This window comes from Chenopodium album, chromosome 3, assembly GCF_948465745.1.
Source record: "Chenopodium album chromosome 3, dcCheAlbu1.1, whole genome shotgun sequence".
NCBI classification, from domain to species: domain Eukaryota; kingdom Viridiplantae; phylum Streptophyta; class Magnoliopsida; order Caryophyllales; family Amaranthaceae; genus Chenopodium; species Chenopodium album.
The window spans coordinates 45,073,925-45,094,873 of NC_137836.1; the positions used below are offsets into that span (position 1 = coordinate 45,073,925).

Below are 20,949 nucleotides of genomic sequence, written 5' to 3' on the forward strand. Positions count from 1 at the left end.
TCTCAAGGTGCAAGGATTAATCCATCCTAGGCTATCTCAATGGTTGACTCCATGATGAAAGTATTTGGGTAACTTAGGCACGGAGGCTAAGCACTTCATACTTCAATGTACAATGACAATTATGATTGATTAACGATTTTGATATGATAAGGCATGCTTCAACGTTATGATTTCATGACAAAGGGTTCCTAAGGGAAATACATTTGGTCATGTATGTGTGATGTGTGTGATAGTGACACTTAAAGTTAGGCCACAAGAGCTAAGTGTGTGGAGAGATATTATTTGTTAAAAGAGTCAAATGGTGGTGACTCTTAGGCTAGGTAAGCTAATAATGTAGGGATCAAGCCCCCAAGTCTAGCTCTAAATGAATAGGTATGATCATAGGAGATCCCTTGATATGATCATGGTGTGAGTGTGTGAATGTGAATATGAATGCATGTTTATTACGGCCGCACCTCAATGTGAGGTTGCCTACGTATCCGTTAGGAATCAGGCCAAACGTAGCTCTAGCCGAACCTCGCACAAGTGTGTATACCTCAAAAAGGTCTTTTTTAAGGGTTGTAACGTGGTTAGGCTAAAGGTTTTAAGAAGAAGGGAATAAAGGCTCAAGACCTTAGATAAGCTCCCAAGGTGTGCAACCTTGCTTTTGAATCTTTATATTTATGCTTGAGTTTCTACTCTTTTTTAGCTCTTTTTTATCTTTTGCTTTAGCATCTATTTTATTTTTATAAGTGTGGGCAATCCCGATCATGCGGTCTATCACTCACTTGGCATTCATGTTTCTCAGGCACGGTACCGAGCACTCGATAAGAGACGCAATCTGAGACGTGTTCTTATCAAAGATATTTTCATATCAAAGACATTGGAACACTTGCCCTTTTGTACACTTTTATGATTATTTTTCTTTTGTTTTTATTTTGATCTTTTGATATCACTCAAGCCTTTTTAGAATTGCATAAGTTACACACCATCCCATCCCAAGATTAGGTAGATGTAGGTTGAAAAAAAGAAAGGTCTATCGTTAGACGAGGCTCAAAGTGGTTTATGAAGAAAGGATTGTAAAACTGAAAGGTGAAAGGAGATATGATGTGGCTACAAGGGTGCCTCAAATAATTGGTATACCTTGTGCTTAGTTCGACATGAATTTTTTTTTTAATGCAATGTAATGAAATGATCATATATAAGGAAATAAATGCTCAATTTATTAAAAGAAAAGAAAGAAAATAATCTACAAAATTAATCTAAGGAAAAGGAAAGGTGCCTATGCTAGACTTAATGGGGAAAGGAAAAAGGAAAAAGAAATAGAACAAAGAGGTCACGAAATCTTGTCGTTGAAGCTCGCCTCTTGTTTTGTGTTGTTTGCTCCGACATCATCCAGTCTTCTCGCTAGCTAGAGGCAATGGGATCTTATTTGCCTCTATGAGATCTTGAATGAGGTTTTGAAACCTGTAGCATTCATCAGTAGTATGACCGCGCCCTCGATGGTACTTGCAATAGGAGTTTGGATTCCATCTCGAAGATCGATTTTCTGGTGTTGGATCCTCAGTAAGGCCAATAGGTTTGGTTAATCATCGATCATAGAGACGATCGAAAGCAGCATCGTAGGTCATTCCAATGGGTGTGAACTCTCGCCTGGGTTTCCTTTTAGATCCTTGATTTTCCATGGCTAAGACACCATTATGGTCAAAGGTACTAACATTATTACTAGAGTGGGCGTTTTCGGAAGAAGAAGGATTGTCGTTCTTCTTGAAGGAGTTGTGTCTTCGATAAGTGCAATTACTAGATATATCAAGGATCACTATTATAGAGATAATAAGTTCATTCTCTTGGGGCGTCATCATCTGTTGCTAGACTATGAGAGATGATCTTTGGGCTAGTCAAATGGTCCAAAGCCCGCTAGAATGGATTCTATGAGGTCATACACAAGGGTATTGGGTTAAGCAAGTTAGAGGCCCATTAATGGGCCTCATGAGCAATTAACTAATCATGAAATGGATTGGGCTAGCATAGTTAGATTGGAAATAAGTTTTGGGCTTTTGACATGGGCTCTTATTTAGAGATGAGATTTATAAATAAGATTCATGCCTAGGGTTGCAAGCAAGTAGTCATAATTCACACACAGTGTATTTTGACATCAAGGCAACCAATCCCAAAGACCCTAATTCCTCTCTATAACTCACGACTTTCTCTCTCCTCCCCTCGTCCGTACGGCCGGCCACCTTGGTGGCGCGTGTGGTGGTTCGTGGTGGTTCACAGTGGTTCGTTGCTTGCACTTCTCCATAGAAGGTCAATTGAAGGGTTCATTTGCAACTAACTAGCATTAGTGGAGGTCTTAATCAGTGCCCGTGGACCACGTAGAGGAATCACGCTTGAGGTTCTTTATCTCCCATTGTTCTTGCTCGATCGCACGTGGAATCACACTTCAAAGGTACGATTATATGTTCTTTATGTGTTATGCATTAGATCTTGGGATTAGGTACTGTATGAATATGGTTCATGTTTATTTCCGCTGCATAGTACCTATAAACCCTTACAGTGGTATCAGTTAGCCTATTGCATTTACGCATATTGACTATAATTCTTTGATAGTCCACAATTTTAATTCAATTCGGAGGGAGAATAATTAATTATAGTTCAATATTTATATTAAATGGAGATTTAATTTTTGTGATATGATTAAATATGATTTAATTGCTCAATTGTTCTAGCAAAATCTGAATTTAGCCCTAGTTTTTTCGAAAATTTTTAATTGAAATAAAGCCCTAAATTTTGATTTTGTGCTTAATTTTGATGATTTTCGAATAACTTATGCTTCATAATTTTAATTAGATTGATTTGATACATAAAATATGATTTTTGTATAATTAATATTTTAATTTAACAGTTAGATTAAAATTGAATTAATTTTGTGAAGAACCCTAGATTTGAAATTGAATTGTGAATTTGATTTCAAAATTGAATTAGGCATAAATGTTATGTTTTAATTCAATAGACCTAATTTAATTTAATTTTGCAAAAGTTGTTTAATTAAATTAAACTCTCAAAAAAAAAAAAAAAAAAGGAAAAGTTTTGTTGTTGGGAGGGGGCAGCCATGGCTGGGTGGTCGAACCACCGTCAGGCCAGGTGCTCACGGCGGCTGCCCAGGTGGTCGAAGAGAAGGGAAGGAGGGCGCAGGCTGGAGGACAGGTGGCGGCGGCGAGTCACAGCTACGAGCGACAGCAGGAAGTGCAACAGTTGCACTGCCGCTAGCTGCTGCCGGCGACTTGCTACAGCCAACAGGCGCAGGTGGCTGGGCTCCGTCCTAGCTGCGGCGACGCGCGACAGTCCTCAGATAGCAGCACCAGCTTTCGACTAGAACAGTTCCAACTAGAGTGTTGGTGACGCCATGGCGGGGCTTTACCCCTGGCTATGGTCGTGCGTTGGTTGGGGATTTCCTTGACTGACGCACGCTGCTGCTCTGTTGTTGCGTTGGCTGGGTTCTACCTAGCTGACGTGGCAACATATTTTTTTTTAAAAATACCAAAAAAAAAAATTATTAAATTATTTTGTTTTAAAATATATTTTCAATGATTTTATTTTGGGGATAAAATCAAATTTCAAAAGTTGTTTTTGATAATTATCCTTAATTAAAGTTGTTAATTTTGGATAGAGTTTGTTAGAATATTTTGAGCATATTCCAAAAGGATAAAGATTTATTTAAATAATGTGATTATCCCATAATTAATTTTGGATATAATTGATTTAAAATTTTGTGATTGGCTAGTAATTAGGATAGAATTTCCTAACTTTGTTAGGATAATATTTGAGGATAAATATGATTTATCTTTTAAGATTAAAATAAGATTTGATTCTATCTCATGACTAATTTAGAATATATGATATTTTATTTATGGTCATGAATAATATATGATATTATCTAATTGCATTAATTAATTAAATATGAGATATTTAGGAGCCATGTTTCCTTTACCGTGAACATTCGATGTTGTAGTTTAGGAAAACATGATGAGTGATTTATTATATGGAATTTTATAATATATGATGTTATTTATTGCTATATAATGACAAGTATGGCCCAGTAGATTACTAAATACGATCTGCGCATCGTGATATATTTTTGTAATCTTAGTACGGTCTACGTACCGTTAAAGTATTTTAGTAATTTTATTTCATTTTATTTAAGTAGTAGATAGAATAGAGTAAAATTACAGGTTGCAGTTAATCCAAGAAGCCCATGAAGTGAAGGCCCAAAGGAGCAAGGTGGATGAGATCCATGAAGGTTCAAGTGAGAGTTTTTTGCTTTATTAGTTTCTTAGGAGTAGGGGCCATGCTATGTCTTTTTTATGCATTCAGTTTATTATGCATGTTAGATTTTATTGATGTTTTATGATGATTCGCTAGAGTTCACTATTTAATCACAACATAATAAATCTAGGTCCCAGTAATATTGAGGTTGCTTTTCCAATCAAAAACCTGATGAAACCTTCGATATTTATGATGGGTCATGCCAAAGCAGGGTATCATATTATATCTTAGGGGAGTAGGGGTAAAACAAATTTTACACTTTTGATTGGTTATACTCAACAAGGTTACCTAAAGAGTTTAGAACCTTGAAGCTAAGGGTAATAATTAAACATGTGATGGTTAATTATTCAACCAAGAATTACAAAGAGTTGTAATCAGTAAAGAGTTTACTCACCTTGAAAATGTAATGGTTGATGGTAGGGCCAAAGTCCGGTCAATCATTGCACAAATAAAGGATCTTGGAATCATTTTATTAAATAGGGATCAATTAAAATTGAATAAATGCTTTAAAGTTGCCAATTTAATTCACTTATGGCACTTTAAATTTTTATTAAACATAATTGAATTTTGCGGTTACTTTTAAGTAACATGTCGTTCTAATTTTATTATTATATATAATCTCCTCGATTGAAAATAAAGTTGAGAAACGTTCTCAAAAGGTTAAAAGATAATCCATATAACTATATTCCAACTTTGCTAAGATGGTTCTAAAAGGCAAGTTTTAGAAATCCATGTCACATGTCTAAGGTTGGTTTTATTCAAAATGTTTGAGTAAAATCCCAACACATCTTTATTTTAAAAAGTGTTTCAAGGGATACAATGAGATGGGAGGTAAAAACTCTCTAAAAGACAAGTATAGAAGTCCAATAACATCTCTTATCTTCAATATGATTGAATATAAGAAAGTGATTGGAAATCTCTATGATCAAAAGTTGATCAAATGACATTATTCTTCATCCATTTCATATAGAGTTAAATGGTTGATTAAACTCTAATATGAATAATGATTGAATAGACATAGAAAAATCATGAAAAGTGCTTAAAGAAGTTAAGCAAAGTATCATTTTGAACCTAAGAGAAGTGTTCTAAGTGGCTCAAATGGGAAAGGTTTAGGAATGTAAGAGGATTGCATTAAGAAGTTATAGGCCAAGAAATGCAAACAAGTTGCTACTTCTCAAACCTAGAACTACTTACATGCTAAAAGTTGTTATAAATAACAAATGTTTCAAATTAAATGGACCAATTCCAATTGATTAGAAACTACCTCATATAGTTGGAAGGTAAAAGAATGGAAATGTTCCAATTTAAGAAGTATATTATAGAAATTGATTTAGCACATTGATACTTCTTGGACATATGATGTCTTGTTTAGTTCTTTCATTGAGAATGAGGTTGAACTAAATGAAGAAGTATGGCTAAAGGAGAAATAAATCTACAAGTTTAGAAGCAAATGTTGCTACTTCACAAGTAGAATTTACGAGTCTGGAAGCAAAAGTTGCAACTTTACAAGTAGAACCTATATTTCACCTTACCGTGTTATTGGCTAGAATTAAATAAATGTTATTCATTCTTGTCATTATCAAAACACCATTCAATGTTAATAATGACTAAGCATCGAAGATTCAATAACGTGGAATAAATGTTATTCTATGCTTCACCGAGTCATAATGTGTTTTTGTGATTGCTAAATAGGTTCAAAGTTCTATATGATAGAAATTATTAAACCATTTCTATATATATATAAGTTGTCTCTAAAATGTCAATTAATTCGAATGAAAATGAACATTGCATGCGGAAGATCCAAAGGGATGGAATTTCAATATCATTGGATTATGAATCCATTGATATATGTAATTATCATTCTAATTTGAAATTTTGACAAAATCACCATTTAGAGAAATGATGATGTGAACTCAAGGTCGAATACATATTGATGTAAGAAAACCAAAGGTTCAAAGACTAGAGAGGCACAATAAAACTTCATTTGTGATATGATCACTATTTATGCTTAGTTGAAGCATGAAAGTGAAAATTTTGAAAAAGTTCAAAATGTTCAGTATGAAGTTCAGTATCAACTTGACAAGATAATGATTACATTACAATATGATTGTAATTGTGAAAATTTAATTCAAGACATATACTTGGCAACACATTCAAAATATTGCGATATGATCGTAATAATGAGAATTTAAGTCAAGACCTTGATGAACATCCAAGAGTTGTGAAATCGTTTTACGACAAACTCCGAAAGAAAACCTTGTGAAGTGTTTATGAAAGGAGCTATCAATCTATATGAGAAACATTTTGATAATGGATGTAAATTACCTATCTTCCAACCATTGTTCAAGGGATATACTTTTAAGATAAGCTACAAAACTAAACAAAGAAACATAGGTCAAATCAAAATGTAGCAAAGGTTTAATATGTGATATGGATAAGAAGAGTTCTTATAAAGTCTTTCTACAAAGCAAGGAATAAATGTTTTATTAAATCGTTTAATGCGCGATCAATTCCTACACAGAGCACGGGGTACTACTACACAAATCATACTTAGCACAAAATGTTTGTTGCTCAAGTAGGTGCCCTTATGGAAATTGTTCCAAAAGGTCAAGTGGGAGTAGTATAAATCTTGAAAGAGTTCGAGAAAAGCAACAAACAAACATGGTTCAAACCATGGTTGCCTATGCTAAAAGTGCCTCCTCAAAAAGGCAAGTGGGAGTATAAGAATCTCGAAAAGTTCGAGAGCCTTGAAAGAGTTCAAGAAAAGTGATTTTGTAAATCTTGAAGAAATTTGAGAAGTAATCGAATCAAAGCAACAATATGAGCATGATTCACCTCATGTTACAAATGACAACGCGTGGTCTCATTAAGTGTAATGGGAATAATAACCATGTGTCGAAGGTAGTACATTCCAAGTGCACATCCTCAATTGTCGTTTCTCATTGAAAGCTAAACAAAGTTGTTGTATGAGTTTCAATTGTTGCATCAAACCCACAACAATGACTAGTATATGTAAAACTTAGTCAAAGAAATATGATTTCATATTGATTAAGAGTTATAAAACATTCGTTTTGGAACATGATGATTATGCAAAGTAACAAAGATGATTTGACAGGTTATGACTCCAAGAGGTTTAAAAACCAGGAAATCTGAAATAGATTCTAAGTATGTAAGCAAGTGTATAACACTTGAAGCAAAGCAGACAAGAAAGAAAAATGTTTTCTAACTAAAGAAAAGACTTGTTAAAGGATTCAACAAATTCATAGTATGACTATGACTACGATGAAACCTTTACTTTAGTCATGTTTTAAAGATCTATTAAAGATATTTTAATGATTTCTACCTTATGAAATTTGGTAGATGGATTTCAAAACGCTTTCTTGAAATTGTTCATGAAAGAAGATTTGTATATGATATAATCAAAAGTTTGGAGATCCAATAATCCTAGGGATGCATAGAAGATCCTCAATGGATTGAGGTTAGCATCATGGAGTTAGTGTTCTTAATTTTGTGAGTTAATCAAATTGTTTGATGTTCTCGTAAAATGAAGAAAAGGTCTCGCGTGTACAAGATGTTTAGTGGAAGCTATGAATTCTTCTTGGTCTAGTATGAAGAGTCAAGTGGTGGGTAGTGCATTTTGTATGAAAAACCTTGAAGAGGATGATGAGTACATTTGGGATTCAAGATTTATAGTGATAGGTCTCGAAGGATGTTTGAGTTTGGTTAAGAAGCTTATATTGATAAGATTCTTATAAGGTTCAACATTATATTGAAAGGAGTTTCAATCCCATGTAACATGACACGTTGCTTAATGATTTCAATACTTTGAGAAAGGTTGATGAAATTAAGGTCTTGAGTGATGATCCTTATGCAGTTTTAAAAGGATGCATCATGCATGTCATGGACTATACTCGTCTATTTGATTCACATGTTTTTAAGAACAAGTGATGATAGATTTCAGTCGAAATCCAATGTAACGTTGGAATACAAATTAGAAATTTCTAAGTTCCTTGTGAAAGGACGAAGTAAAATTCTTAGTGTATGGAGATGAAAATAATTATAAGATTTAGAAATTGCAAAATTCATGTTTATGATAATGTCTCATGAACTCTACTTAGTAAACCCCTTCCATTTCCAAAGCATAGGAAACATGCTAATGAAACTGGATTGAGGCAAATAATGTAATTAGAAGTTGTATTTGTTTTTGGAGAAAAACAAGTTACATATGTAATACATTCATTTGCAGAATTATGTTTATCAATTGAAACAAAGTTTCAATCTTATTTAATCGTGGTTTCAAGATTAAATAAAATGTCCAAAAAAATTATGAGTTGATGGGCTCATCAGGTTGATGAGCCGGTGAATGGAACCCCACAGGTGAACTAAATTCATATATTATTTAAGTTCCTAGTTCGAAATCATTAAAGTGGACATAAATGATTTCAATTAATGGACTAGCATGTAAGATTGATTGGATAGCGTAGTTTCATGGGCTATAGGAGCGTAGTGAAGCTCGGTCAATCACATGGATACGCATGAATGATGCATGATCGAACTATAGGCCTACTTTGAAGTTCAAGTATAGAGCTTCCGGATATATTAGTGGATTCCTTTAACATGAGTGGAACATTGATTTCATTCAATGGATGTTATGGCTGTGGTACACTCAAACGTTTGCCCGTAACTGGAGATCATAAAGGGTGTTTCCCGGTTATTTCAGAAGTTGAGTGGGAGCTTTGGTTGCCACAAGATTGGATAGAGTCTACCTATTTAATTAGGAATGTGTCTTGGCCCCTTGAAGAGGGAGAATTCAGAAAATGCATGGCCGTGCTCAAATGGATTACATAGTAACCATTTGTTTTGTAATTCTCACTCAGTTTTCAAGAAAAGATTTGTAGACTAATGTGATCACGACATGAGATGCAATCATATTATCAAATCGACACACATTGACTTAAGGAATTTGAATATTGCGCACTTGTCTCAGACAAGTGGGAGATTGAAGGAGTTGTGTCTTCGATAAGTGCAATTACTAGATATATCAAGGATCACTATTATGGAGATAATAAGTTCGTTCTCTTGGAGCGTCATCATCTATTGCTAGACTATCAGAGATGATCTTTGGGGTGGTCAAATGGTCCAAAGCCTGCTAGAATGGATCCTATGAGGTCACACACAAGGGTATTAGGTTAAGCAAGTTAGAGGCCCATTAATGGGCCTCATGAGCAATTAACTAATCATGAAATGGATTGGGCTAGCATAGTTAGATTGGAAATAAGTTTTGGGCTTTTGACATGGGCTCTTATTTAGAGATGAGATCTATAAATAAGATCCATGCCTAGGGTTGCAAGCAAGTAGTCATAATTCACACACAATGTATTTTGACATCAAGGCAACCAATCCCAAAGACCCTAATTCCTCTCTATAACTCACGGCTTTCTCTCTCCTCCCCTCGTCCGTACGGCCGGCCACCTTGGTGGCGCGTGTGGTGGTTCGTGGTGGTTCACAGTGGTTTGTTGCTTGCACTTCTCCATAGAAGGTCAATTGAAGGGTTCAATTGCAACTAACTAGCATTAGTGGAGGTCTTAATCTGTGCCCGTGGACCAAGTAGAGGAATCACGCTTGAGGTTCTTTATCTCCCATTGTTCTTACTCGATCGCACGTGGAATCACGCTTCAAAGGTACGATTATATGTTCTTTATGTGTTATGCATTAGATCTTGGGATTAGGTATTGTATGAATATGGTTCATGTTTATTTCCGCTGCATAGTACCTATAAACCCCTACACTTCTTTCCTTTCCAGCCACCGTGGTTACTATTGTTAGTAGCTTTTTGCTTTGCGAGGTCGTCTTCGATCTCGATACCTATGTCATAGACGGCTCTCAAAGTATTCAAGTTGTGTTGATATTTTTAGTGCTTTGAATACTTTTCTTGGAGATTCTTGATAAACATCCTCACAGACTTCTTTTCGGTGGGGACCTCGATCATCTTGGCGGAAGTTTCTCTCCATTTATTAAAGAAAGAAGTAAAGCCTTCATTCTCTTTTTGTCTTAGCATCTCAAGTTGTCTATGATCGGTTTCAATTTGAATATTGCACTTGTATCTATCAACGAAAGCGTTAACTATCGATTCCCAGGTAGAGGTTTTCTCCTTGTCAAGAGAGAAGAACCATTGTTGGCAAACGGTTTCAAGAGATAGAGAGAACAGAGAGGGGAAAACCTTCTTATCGATACTCTTAATGTTCATTATAGTTTCAAAAGCTCTTAGATGAAAGTAAGGGTTATTTGTTGCCTTGAATTTAGGGATTTCAGTGGCATTGAACTTATGCGGAAGAAGTTCCTTGTCCAGCGAGACCCCATGCGAACTGATGCCCTGAAATTTATAGTCACTAGATAGCTTGCTTAGACTCTCTTGCATGAGGTTCATTTGTTGTTGCTTCATAGGGTCATCAATCTTGAGTGTGAGTAGCTTTAGTGTCTCAGTCACGGTAACCAATTGGTTCCTAAGCTCATTGACTTCCTCTTGAGTTGCCATTATCTTTTTAGCCTTCCTCTTTTGACGAATTGGTTTATCAAAAAGTGAGATTTGAATAAAGAGGTTGTCCTTGATTAATAGCCTTTCTCTCCTTGACCAAGTACTGTGGAAAAGGAATTCGGGGATATTCATTGTTAATTATTTGACTCAAACTTTATTCAACATGCAATGAAGGAGGAAGTGAAGAAAGATGGAATAGAATGTGAATAAGAATGATGGAGGTGGAGGGATATGAAGAATTAGGAGTAGAATGTACCCCCCCCCCAACTCAAATGAGGGAAAAGACTGACTCATGCATGAACCTAAAACGTGGTCATGGTGACATGTGTACTCGAAGTGTGTGCTAAGACTAGTGAGTGTAGGTGATATTTTAAGACTCGTGTCATGACCATGTGCCTAGACTATGTGACCAGACTCAATTAATGACTCGACAAGGCATGATTGACAGCGAAAATCAATCGAATTAATTAGCAAACTGGTTAATTAGACTCTAGGTGATGACTCGACCAATAATCCGAACTGTCGGCCAAACGACAGAACTGGCGTCACATTGTGTAGCTTGGCGCCAGACGACAGAGCTGTCGCCAGGCGCCACACTCCACAGTGTGGCGCTACAGCTCAAATTTTGGCGCCAATGGTGGAGCTTCAATTTGAGACTGTTTTCGGTGTTATTAATCAACTGGGGTATGCCTAAAGTCGTACTAGGTCAATTCTGATTAAAATATTAGACTTTATTGACTCAAATTAATTAATTAATTAGGCAAAGTTCTTTAAGTCATTAATTTATTTAATCTCAACACAAGTCAACAAACGGTTAAGAGAAACATAGAATATATGCACAACAAATAATGCACAAATAATCTAGTAGGCACAATATGATGCAATGAGTTCGCAACCTAACCATGGCTCTAGTTCTCTAAAGTTCGGGATATGGTTTAGTCCATATAGGGTCCATGGTTAATTGTCCTGATGCACCGCGCGGAAGCCTAACCGTGGATGGGACACTGCGAGTTTTAGAAAAACTCGCTTCCATGGTTTGGTGAATTCAACATTCTCGGATGTACCCTTTGTTGCACGGAGCGTTCAATCGGATAGATGGAGCATGAATTCTCAGAGGGTTATGTCCATATGTAGAACATATATGGGTTTCAGAAAAGTGACAAAAAATTCAATCAGGAAGTAGGATTGAGCAAACAATACGAAAAACCAGTCAAAATTAGAACGCATATTTCTGGCTCGGTATTGGGGGAAGTTGGCGCCAGCAATCAGAGACAGGCGCCAGTTTTTAACTGTAGCGTCTGGCGCCAATGCTGGCTTCTAGCGCTACGACTAAAAGTCTGGCGCCAAGCTCTGGCCTCTAGCGCTACTTCCCACATGCCTCAGCAGCTTTCTGTGCTCGATAAAATTTTCCAGTTTCGCGCGGTGTTATTTCGGTCCTAACTGTGAAAGATATTTCTCAAATTTCATACGTGTAAAATCCTATGTTTTTAACTCATTACGGATGGTCTTTTCAATGAGATCTTTTTTATGCATATGACAATAATGTTAATCAAAATTACGCACATGAAATACTTAGAACGTTTCGAGTCTCATCCACTCATTCTAAATCATTGTCGAAACAAATTCAGGAATTTAAATAGAAATCCTCCCAAGTGGAGTCGCAAAAAACTGTAGGGAATATTTCAAGCGTTAAACCCCTAGCTTGAACCCCACTATGATCATACACTTAAGTACGGTGGCGTCCAAAAGGGAAGAAGATAGAGCAAAAGAGTCGCCAACAAGTTTTAGGAACTTGTAAACCGTTCACAGGGTGAAGGTTACACCCCTTAACGATCCAAGAGACCGTCAACTCCATAAGGTCTAGAACCAAATAAGGGTTCGGGGAGGAAGGTACAAATCCAACCTAAAAGAGATTGAACCTGCCCTAATAATAGGCCTCTACTTTATTCTGATCGTATTCATGTGCGCTTTCTGACTAACATGCAATCAATAGGATTAACCCTAAACCTGTTTATCTATGTTGGTTGAATATTAATGCACAAACAAACTATTATTGGCGATCACTTGAATTATAATCATATTAAACCTAACAAAATTATTAATATCTTATTAAGCGTGATTACAAGTACCAATTCCCTTTAAACATGCAATAAAAGGTGTGATCAAGCAATAATAATAAATATCAAGCAACATAATAATAATCAATAATCATAAATCATAAAAATAATTATCATAACAATTATAACAATTATAATCATAAATCATAAAAATAATCATTACAATAACAATAATAATATTCATAATCATGTTCATGTTAATATTAAAGCATTATAAAAATAGCAAGATCTTAGGCATGATAATAACAAGATTAATAACAAACCCTAGCATGTCACTAAGCAATAAAAATCAAATCTATAACCCTAACATGATACTAACAATCATAAATATTAGGAAGAACATAGGAAGCATCATAACAATCATATTTAGTATTAAAATTACCCTAGACATGATACTAGGAATATCATAATAACAATATAAACATGATTTCTACATCATAACATCAATAAAAACAATTAAAATACTTACTTTGATGCCTCGTACCTCTTTCTAATAACAAAATACACTCGTTAGTAACTTCAAGGAAAATAATAATCAAAACAATTAAATTAAATAATTGAAAGAGAGATTTGGGACCAAACCCTCAGAAATTAAACCTTTCACGTCTAGGGCGAAGGCAACTTCAAATATGGCTAAGTGTTTCTAGATCTTGTCAATGCGGAATTTTGTATTTAAAAGACTAGGTTTGAGAAAGAAAGAGAAAGATGAATTAAAGAGAATGAAAGAGAATTGAAAACTGATTCTTGATGAGAATTGGTGAATGAAAACAGAGTTTTTACGACGTTATTTATAGAGAAAATCAGCTAAAAAGATAAAATAAACAAAAAGAGTCTGGCGCACGCAAAACGAGATTGGCGCCAGCCATTGGCCATTGGCGCCAGGCGCCAACGTCAGCGCCAGGTGCCAATGCTGGCGCCAGGCGCCAATTCCTGGCGTTAGGCGCCAATCTTGTTTTTGACGCGTTTTCTAAAATCTGATAAATTTTGACGTACAGGAGGATAAAATCGTATCTTTTCCCTAAAATGCTCTTTGATTTTAATTAAAACTCTGAAAATTCAACAAAAGTCAATTTATCTATGCTAATTGAATTAGGAATGAAAAGAACCTTCTAGAAGAATCTAGAATACTAAAACCATTCCTAATTCCATTAGGAATAATAAATCATATTAGGCCCTCCTCTAGATCATTGGGCCGTTCATAAGGCTCAAACCGGGCCCAGTTTAGTAAATTGGCCATAACTTCCTCAATATTCATCGGAATTGGGCTTATAATATATCGTTGGAAAGCTCTTGTGAAGCCTCATCCAACTACACTGCTATTGAACCCATATCATGGACCAACAAAACTGGATTGTCTTTTTTCTTAAAATAAGTTTTAAAAAACAGAGAGAAGAGAAAAGAAATTAAAACTATCCGCAACACTAGACTTTCCACAATTTCACTTCATTCGATTATGATTTGACGTGAAAGGTACTCATCATCGGGTTTGGTTTTGGGGAGACACAAATGGGTGTCTACATCTAGCCATGCGAGTTTGATAGCATTGAGTATGATGTTGAGCTTCTAGTCATTTTTCATCAAGTATATTAGCTCCTCATATCTTGCCCTGGTCCATTTGACTTCATTGAGTTTACTTTCTAATGCACTGCGTAAGGAAGGTATTTCTAGCTTTACAGGTTGTACGACATCCATGCCATAGACTAAGGAGAATGACGTATTTCATGTGGATGAGCGAACTAACGTGCGATAACCCTAAAGTGCAAAATGAAGTTGTTCAGGACAATCCTAGTAATTTTCAATTATTTTTTCAATGATAGTCTTTAAATTCTTATTGGTTGCTTTTACCGCACCATTTGCTTGAGGCCTATATGGGGAACAATGATAGTGCTGAATATCATACTTTTGAAGCAATTCTTCACATTCCTCTTGAAAGTGAGTTCCATTGTCACTTATCATTTCATGTGGGACTCCATACCAACATATTATGTTTCTTTCAATAAAGAGTGCTACATGTTTTGCGGTGATTTTATCATATGATTCTGCTTCAACCCATTTTGTGAAGTAATCAGTTGCCACTAAGATATATTCATGACCTCTTATCCAAAGGGGAGTGATTTTTCTAATAATGTCTGTACCCCATGCTGAGAATGGCCATGTGATGTATAGGTGTAAAGGAGTGATGGAGGAACATGTTGCAAGTTAGCTTATATTTGTCATTTAGGGAAAATTTTTACATATTGATGGAAATCCCTAGATTAATAGTATCCGTGATGAATTACTTTTTAGGCTAGCATTTTACCATTTGTATGAGTTCCACAAAATCCTTCATGGATTATTCTTATTGCTATTTGAGCTTCTTTTTTGCCTACACATAGGAGAGCTCTACCTTTAGGTACCCTTTTTTGTAGCTCATCATTTATGAGTACATATTGGGAAGCTAAAAGTCTTAGGGCTCGCTTTGCTCTCTAACAGCGTGAGGTTGATATTCTCCTTTGGTGGATGTAAGCCGGTTTATGCCTTTTCTCTATTGTTAGAGGAATTTGCACAATTTCCTTAGAAATTCTAACTATTAAGGCTAGTCTTGCCAAAGCATCGGCAAATTCATTGTCATGTCTTGGTAGATATGTGTATTATACCTTTTTCGAGTTGGTTAGTAAGAGTTCCAAGTATGTTTGATAAGGAGCTAAGCTTCCACTTCTTAATTTCCATCGTTTGGAAATTTGATTGATGATTAAGGAAGAGTCTCCAAATATTTTAAGTCTCTTTACTCCTAATGCTAAAGCGGTTTTGAGGCCTACCACACATGCTTCATATTCCGCAGCATTATTGGTAACGTCGAAGTCTAGCTTTATGGAGATTGGGACGTATTTTTCCTTAGGTGATACTAATAGTACTCTAAATCCACACCCCTTTTGGTTTGAGGATCCATCGAAGTATAATGTCCAAGTATCATCATCTTCTGTGAGCATCAATTTTCATCTGGAAAATCATTTTCATGCATGGGCGTCGAATCTTCTATTGTGAAATCTGCTAAGAAGTCCGAGACCATTGATCTTTTGATAGCCTTTTATGGTATAAACCATACATCAAATTGGGATAAGTTAACTATTCATATTGACACTCGCCTGTTGAGTGTAGATTTCTCGAAGAGATACTTTAATGGGTCCATTTGAGATACCACATAGACAGTATGAACGAGCATGTAGTGTCTTTATATGGTTGTGGCCAACACTAGTGCGAGGCACAAGTTCTCAAGTGGTGTGTAGCGTACTTCATACTCGATACTCGAGCATTTTCTTGCTTAAGTAGTAGATGGTGTATTCTTTACCTTCTGCTTCTTGTGTAAGCATAGCTTCTATTGTATCTTAGTGACTCTTAGGTACAATCGAAGAGGAATTCCCGGAAGCGTTAATGCTAATACGGGAGGATTAGCGAGATAAGCTTTGATCTTTTCAAAGGCTTTTTGACATTCATCGTCCCATATTACTCACACATTATTTTTGAGTTTCTGGAATATTTGTTTGCATATTGTGAGCTTTGATATGAACCTACTTATATAAAGCAACCGACCAATGAATCCTCGAATCTATTTCTCGGTCTTGGGCAGTGGCATTGACATGATTGCTTTAATCTTTGTTGGTTCTATCTCTATTCCTCTATAGCTAATGACATAGCCCAAGAGTTTTCCCGAGGTGACTCTAACAGCGCAGTCAGATGGGTTTAGCCTCATGCTGTATTTTCTTAGCGTTTCGAAGAATTTCCTTAAGGCTACTGGGTGTCCTGGACGATATTTTTATTTTACGATCATATCATCAATATAGAATTTTAACTCTTTGTGCATCATTTCATGGTGTAAGGCAGTCACTGCTCTTTAATAAGTGGCACTCGCGTTTTTCAACCCAAATGGCATTATCGTGTAACAGTAAGTGCCCCATGGTGTTATGAATGTAGTCTTTTCCATGGCTTCTTCTACCATGAGAATCTGGTTTTATCCTGCGTACCCATCCATAAATGAGAGAAGCACGTGGTTCGCTGTATTATCTACAAAAATATCAATGTGTGGTAAAGGGAAGTCTTCCGTTGGACTTGCCTTATTTAGATCTCTATAGTTGACACACATTCTTACCCTTCCGTCTTTCTTAGGGACTGGTACTACATTTGCGACCCATTCAGGGTATTTGGATACCCTTATAAGACCTGCTGTTATTTGTTTTTGGACTTCTTTTTTTTTAAGAGCTATGTCGGGTTTCCTTCGACGTAACTTTTTTTTTACAGGTTTCATTCCTGGGATTAGTGGTAATGTGTGTTGAGATATCTCTCTATTATTCCTAGCATATCTTCATATGACCAAGTAAACACATCTATGAATTCTTTTAGTAGATTTATTAGATCGGTTCTTTCTTCTTTATTAAGAGTTAGACCAATTTTAACTTCTCTTTTAATGGTTGGATCTTTTGAGATATCAACCATTTCAGTATCTTCAATTACTGGTGTTTTATTCTCAAGTGTGTCCATTTCCTTAATTATTTCTTTGTCATTTTCATTGCCAGCTAAGCAATGCTCATCATCTTGAGTAAGGGAATGACACGAAGAGTAAGCGGAAGAAGACATATTATTTTAACATTAATTCAACTAAGAGAGAGAAGCTTGAGAGAGAAGCTCTGATATGTGATATGTGATCTTCATGGTAGTCTGATCTAAGGTTTTCTCACTCAGCTCTGATTATCATGGCTAAGAAGAAGAAACAAGCTACTCCACTCCCTCGATCTCCTGCTTTTGGATCTCTCTCCCTTACTGATCTCAATCGATTGAAGAACTTGAATGTGAACACTATCCCTGAGGTTGAAGATGAAACTGAGCTGGTTTCTCCACCAGCTCATCTAGTCCATCCATCAGGAGGAAGGATTACTAAGGCTGAACTGAAGATTCTTGAGGATTCCTTTGCTGCTACTCAGTTGCAGAAATACAATGAAGTGGTTCCTAGGGTTTACCCAGTTACTGTTCCATTGCCTGAAGCTACGAGTGTGAAACCAAATGATGTGATTCCGGTTGTTTCTGGGTCTACTTGTCATCCTGCACACCCTGGATCATCAAATCAAGCCAAGAATTCTGAGAACTGGTCGAGTTTGTTTCGAGGTAAACTGACTGCTAAGGGTGCTGCTCTGAACTTTGTGGCGCCTATTTTGAAGAGTGGCAAACCTGTAGCTCAAATACAGGCAGAGGAGATTGCAGCAGGTAACTCTAAGTGGTGTAATGCAATTATCTTCTATGTTGTTGGTTTTTATCCCACAATTGCTGCTGTTCATAAATTACATCCCAAAACTGGAGTAATTTTGCTAAGCCTGAAATTTTTTGGCATGATGATGGTTATTTTATAATCAATCTGTGTTCAAATGATGATAAGAATGTTGTTCTAAGTTCAGGACCTCATATGTTTAATAATAAGCCTGCTATTGTTAAGCCATGGACTGATAAGTTCAATTTTCAAGCTGAGATACTTAGAACTGTGCCTTTGTGGGTTAGGTTTCCCAATTTGCCATTGAATTGCTGGGGAGCTGATACTTTAAGTAGAATTGGTAGTACAATTGGGGTGCCCTTGTTTGCTGATGAATGTACTACTAGGCAACTCAGAGTTTCCTTTGCTAGAGTGCTTATAGAAGTTGATATAACTAGGCCACTGCCTACTAGTGTTACTGTTGAAAGCCCTGTGGATGAAACACTTGAGTTGAAAGTTCATTTTGAATGGTCTCCACCATTTTGTAAGAAATGTGACAAAGTGGGGCATAACTGTGCTGCTCCTAAGGCTAAACCTATTCATAAACTGGTTGTAGCTCAACCCGTTAAGCCCACACAAGAGAAGATCTGGGTTCAGAAGCAACCTGTTCCAGTTCCTGCTGCTGAACAGGATCAGGGAAAGGATCAAACTGCTGATGTTCATCCTGTTATTACTCCTGCTCATACCTCTTTTGCTGCTTTTTCGGATGCTGATTGGAGAGTGGTAAGCAAAAGAGCTAGGTCTCATGCTGTAGCTACTCATCAGAATGCTCCTAGAACTAATAATGCTTACTCTGCTCCGCTGGAAGATGAGATTGCTGAAATAATTCCTAACGAGGGTGATGGTAATCCCTCTCTGGTTAAATGATTGTGGTGTCATGGAACATCAGAGGTCTTAATGACCCTGATAAGGTAGCTGCTGTGAAGCAGCTCTTAAAAGATCATAATGTGGATATTATTGCTATCTTGGAAACTAAAGTCAAAGTTCATAATAAAAATTATGTCCAAAAGAAATTTGGCAGGTTCTGGTCTTGGCACTGTAACTATAATCATTCTGTAAAAGGAAGAATTTGGGTAGGCTGGAAAGCTGATAAGGTTAATGTTGATATTATATCTGATCATGAGCAGTTTGTTCATGTTCAGATCAGCTCTAAAGATTTACAATATATTTTCTTGTGTACCTTTGTGTATGGGTTTCATTCTATTCATGATAGAAAACGTTTGTGGCTTGGCTTACAGTCTCTTGGGACTTCTCGTGTTCCTTGGATCTGTATGGGAGATTTCAATTCTATTCTTTGTTCTGCTGATAAATACAATGGCAATCCTGTGACTGATGCTGAAGTGCAAGATTTTAAAGATTGTATGGATTTAATGGAGTTCACTGAGATCAAGAGTAAAGGCTCCTTTTATTCCTGGTCTAATAAAGGTGAAGGTGATAGTAGAACTGCTACTAGAATTGATAGGGGTATTGTTAATGAAGCTTGGATCAATGATTTTGGTCACACTGAAATAATTTATCTTCCTCCTTCCCTCTCTAATCACTGTCCTCTTTTGTTTGATATTATTACTGCTGGTCCAGGGAAGAGTAGGCCTTTTAGATTTCTTTATTTCCTTGCTGAGCATAAGGATTTTCAGCAGACTGTCAGGGATTCTTGGGAATCTTGTGGGCAGCTTGATTCTCCAATGCTGTCTGTCTAGAATAAACTAAAGGCTATTAAATTGGGCTTGAAAGCTTTGAATGTTAGACATTTTGCTAATGTCACTGAAAATTTGGAGCAAGCTCATAGGGATCTTTGTGATATTCAAATGAAGGTAGCTGAGGATTGGACTAATACTCAGCTTCAGACTCTTGAGAAAATTGCTATTGACAAAGTGAAGCATTGGATGCATATTCAAAGTAGTATTTACAGGCAGAAATCTAGAATTGACTAGATTAAACTTGGAGATGCTAACTCCCATTTATTTTTCTCTATGATGAAGCAAAGACAGAACAAGAACAGAATTGATTCCATTTATAATAATCAAGGAGTTCTGCTCAGGGATCCTGATCTTATTGCTGCTGAAATCTTGGATTTCTATAAGACTCTTTTAGGTTCTGCTGCTTCTTCTCTCCCTGGGGTTGACTTAACTGTCATGAGAACTGGCCCTCAGCTTGATCAGGATGCTAAGGATTTTCTTTTAGCTGAAGTCTCTTTCAGTGAGATTGATCTTGCTCTGAAGGATATTGGTAATGATAAAGCTCCTGGAATTGATGGCTTTAATGCTGTCTTTTTCAAGCAGTCTTGGGATATTATTAAAACTGATGTGTATGCTGCTGTTTTGGATTTCTTCTCTACTGGTAATATGGTTAAGCAGTGGAATTGTACTACCATCACTCTTGTTCCTAAAGTTTCCAATCCATCTTATGCAAAGGAGTATAGACCTATTGCTTGCTGTACTTTGGTCTACAAGCTTATTTCTAAAGTCATTACAAGCAGGCTTTCAAAGGTTATTGGTGGTGTTATCAATGATGCTCAGGCTGGTTTTATCCCTGGTAAGCATATTGGTGATCATATTCTTCTTGCTACTGAGCTTATTAAAGGTTATTCTCATAAATTCATCACTCCTAGATGCTTGCTTAAGATTGATCTTAGGAAAGCTTATGATTCTGTTGAGTGGATTTTTTTGAGGAGTATTCTTGCTGAGCTAGGTTTTCCTAACAGATTTATATCTTGGATT

The 20,949-nt window shown here is 36.3% G+C and overlaps 1 protein-coding gene across 1 annotated transcript; it reads left to right on the top strand.

The window, feature by feature from the left end:
• Window positions 1–19,095: 19,095 nt before the first annotated feature.
• On the top strand, window positions 19,096–20,163 carry LOC145625073 (uncharacterized). Its single transcript, XM_081678155.1, has 2 exons — window positions 19,096–19,919; window positions 19,977–20,163. The coding sequence occupies exons 1-2, from the start codon at window positions 19,096–19,098 to the stop codon at window positions 20,161–20,163; spliced, it is 1,011 nt and encodes a 336-aa protein (XP_081534281.1).
• The last annotated feature ends 786 nt before the right edge of the window (window positions 20,164–20,949 follow it).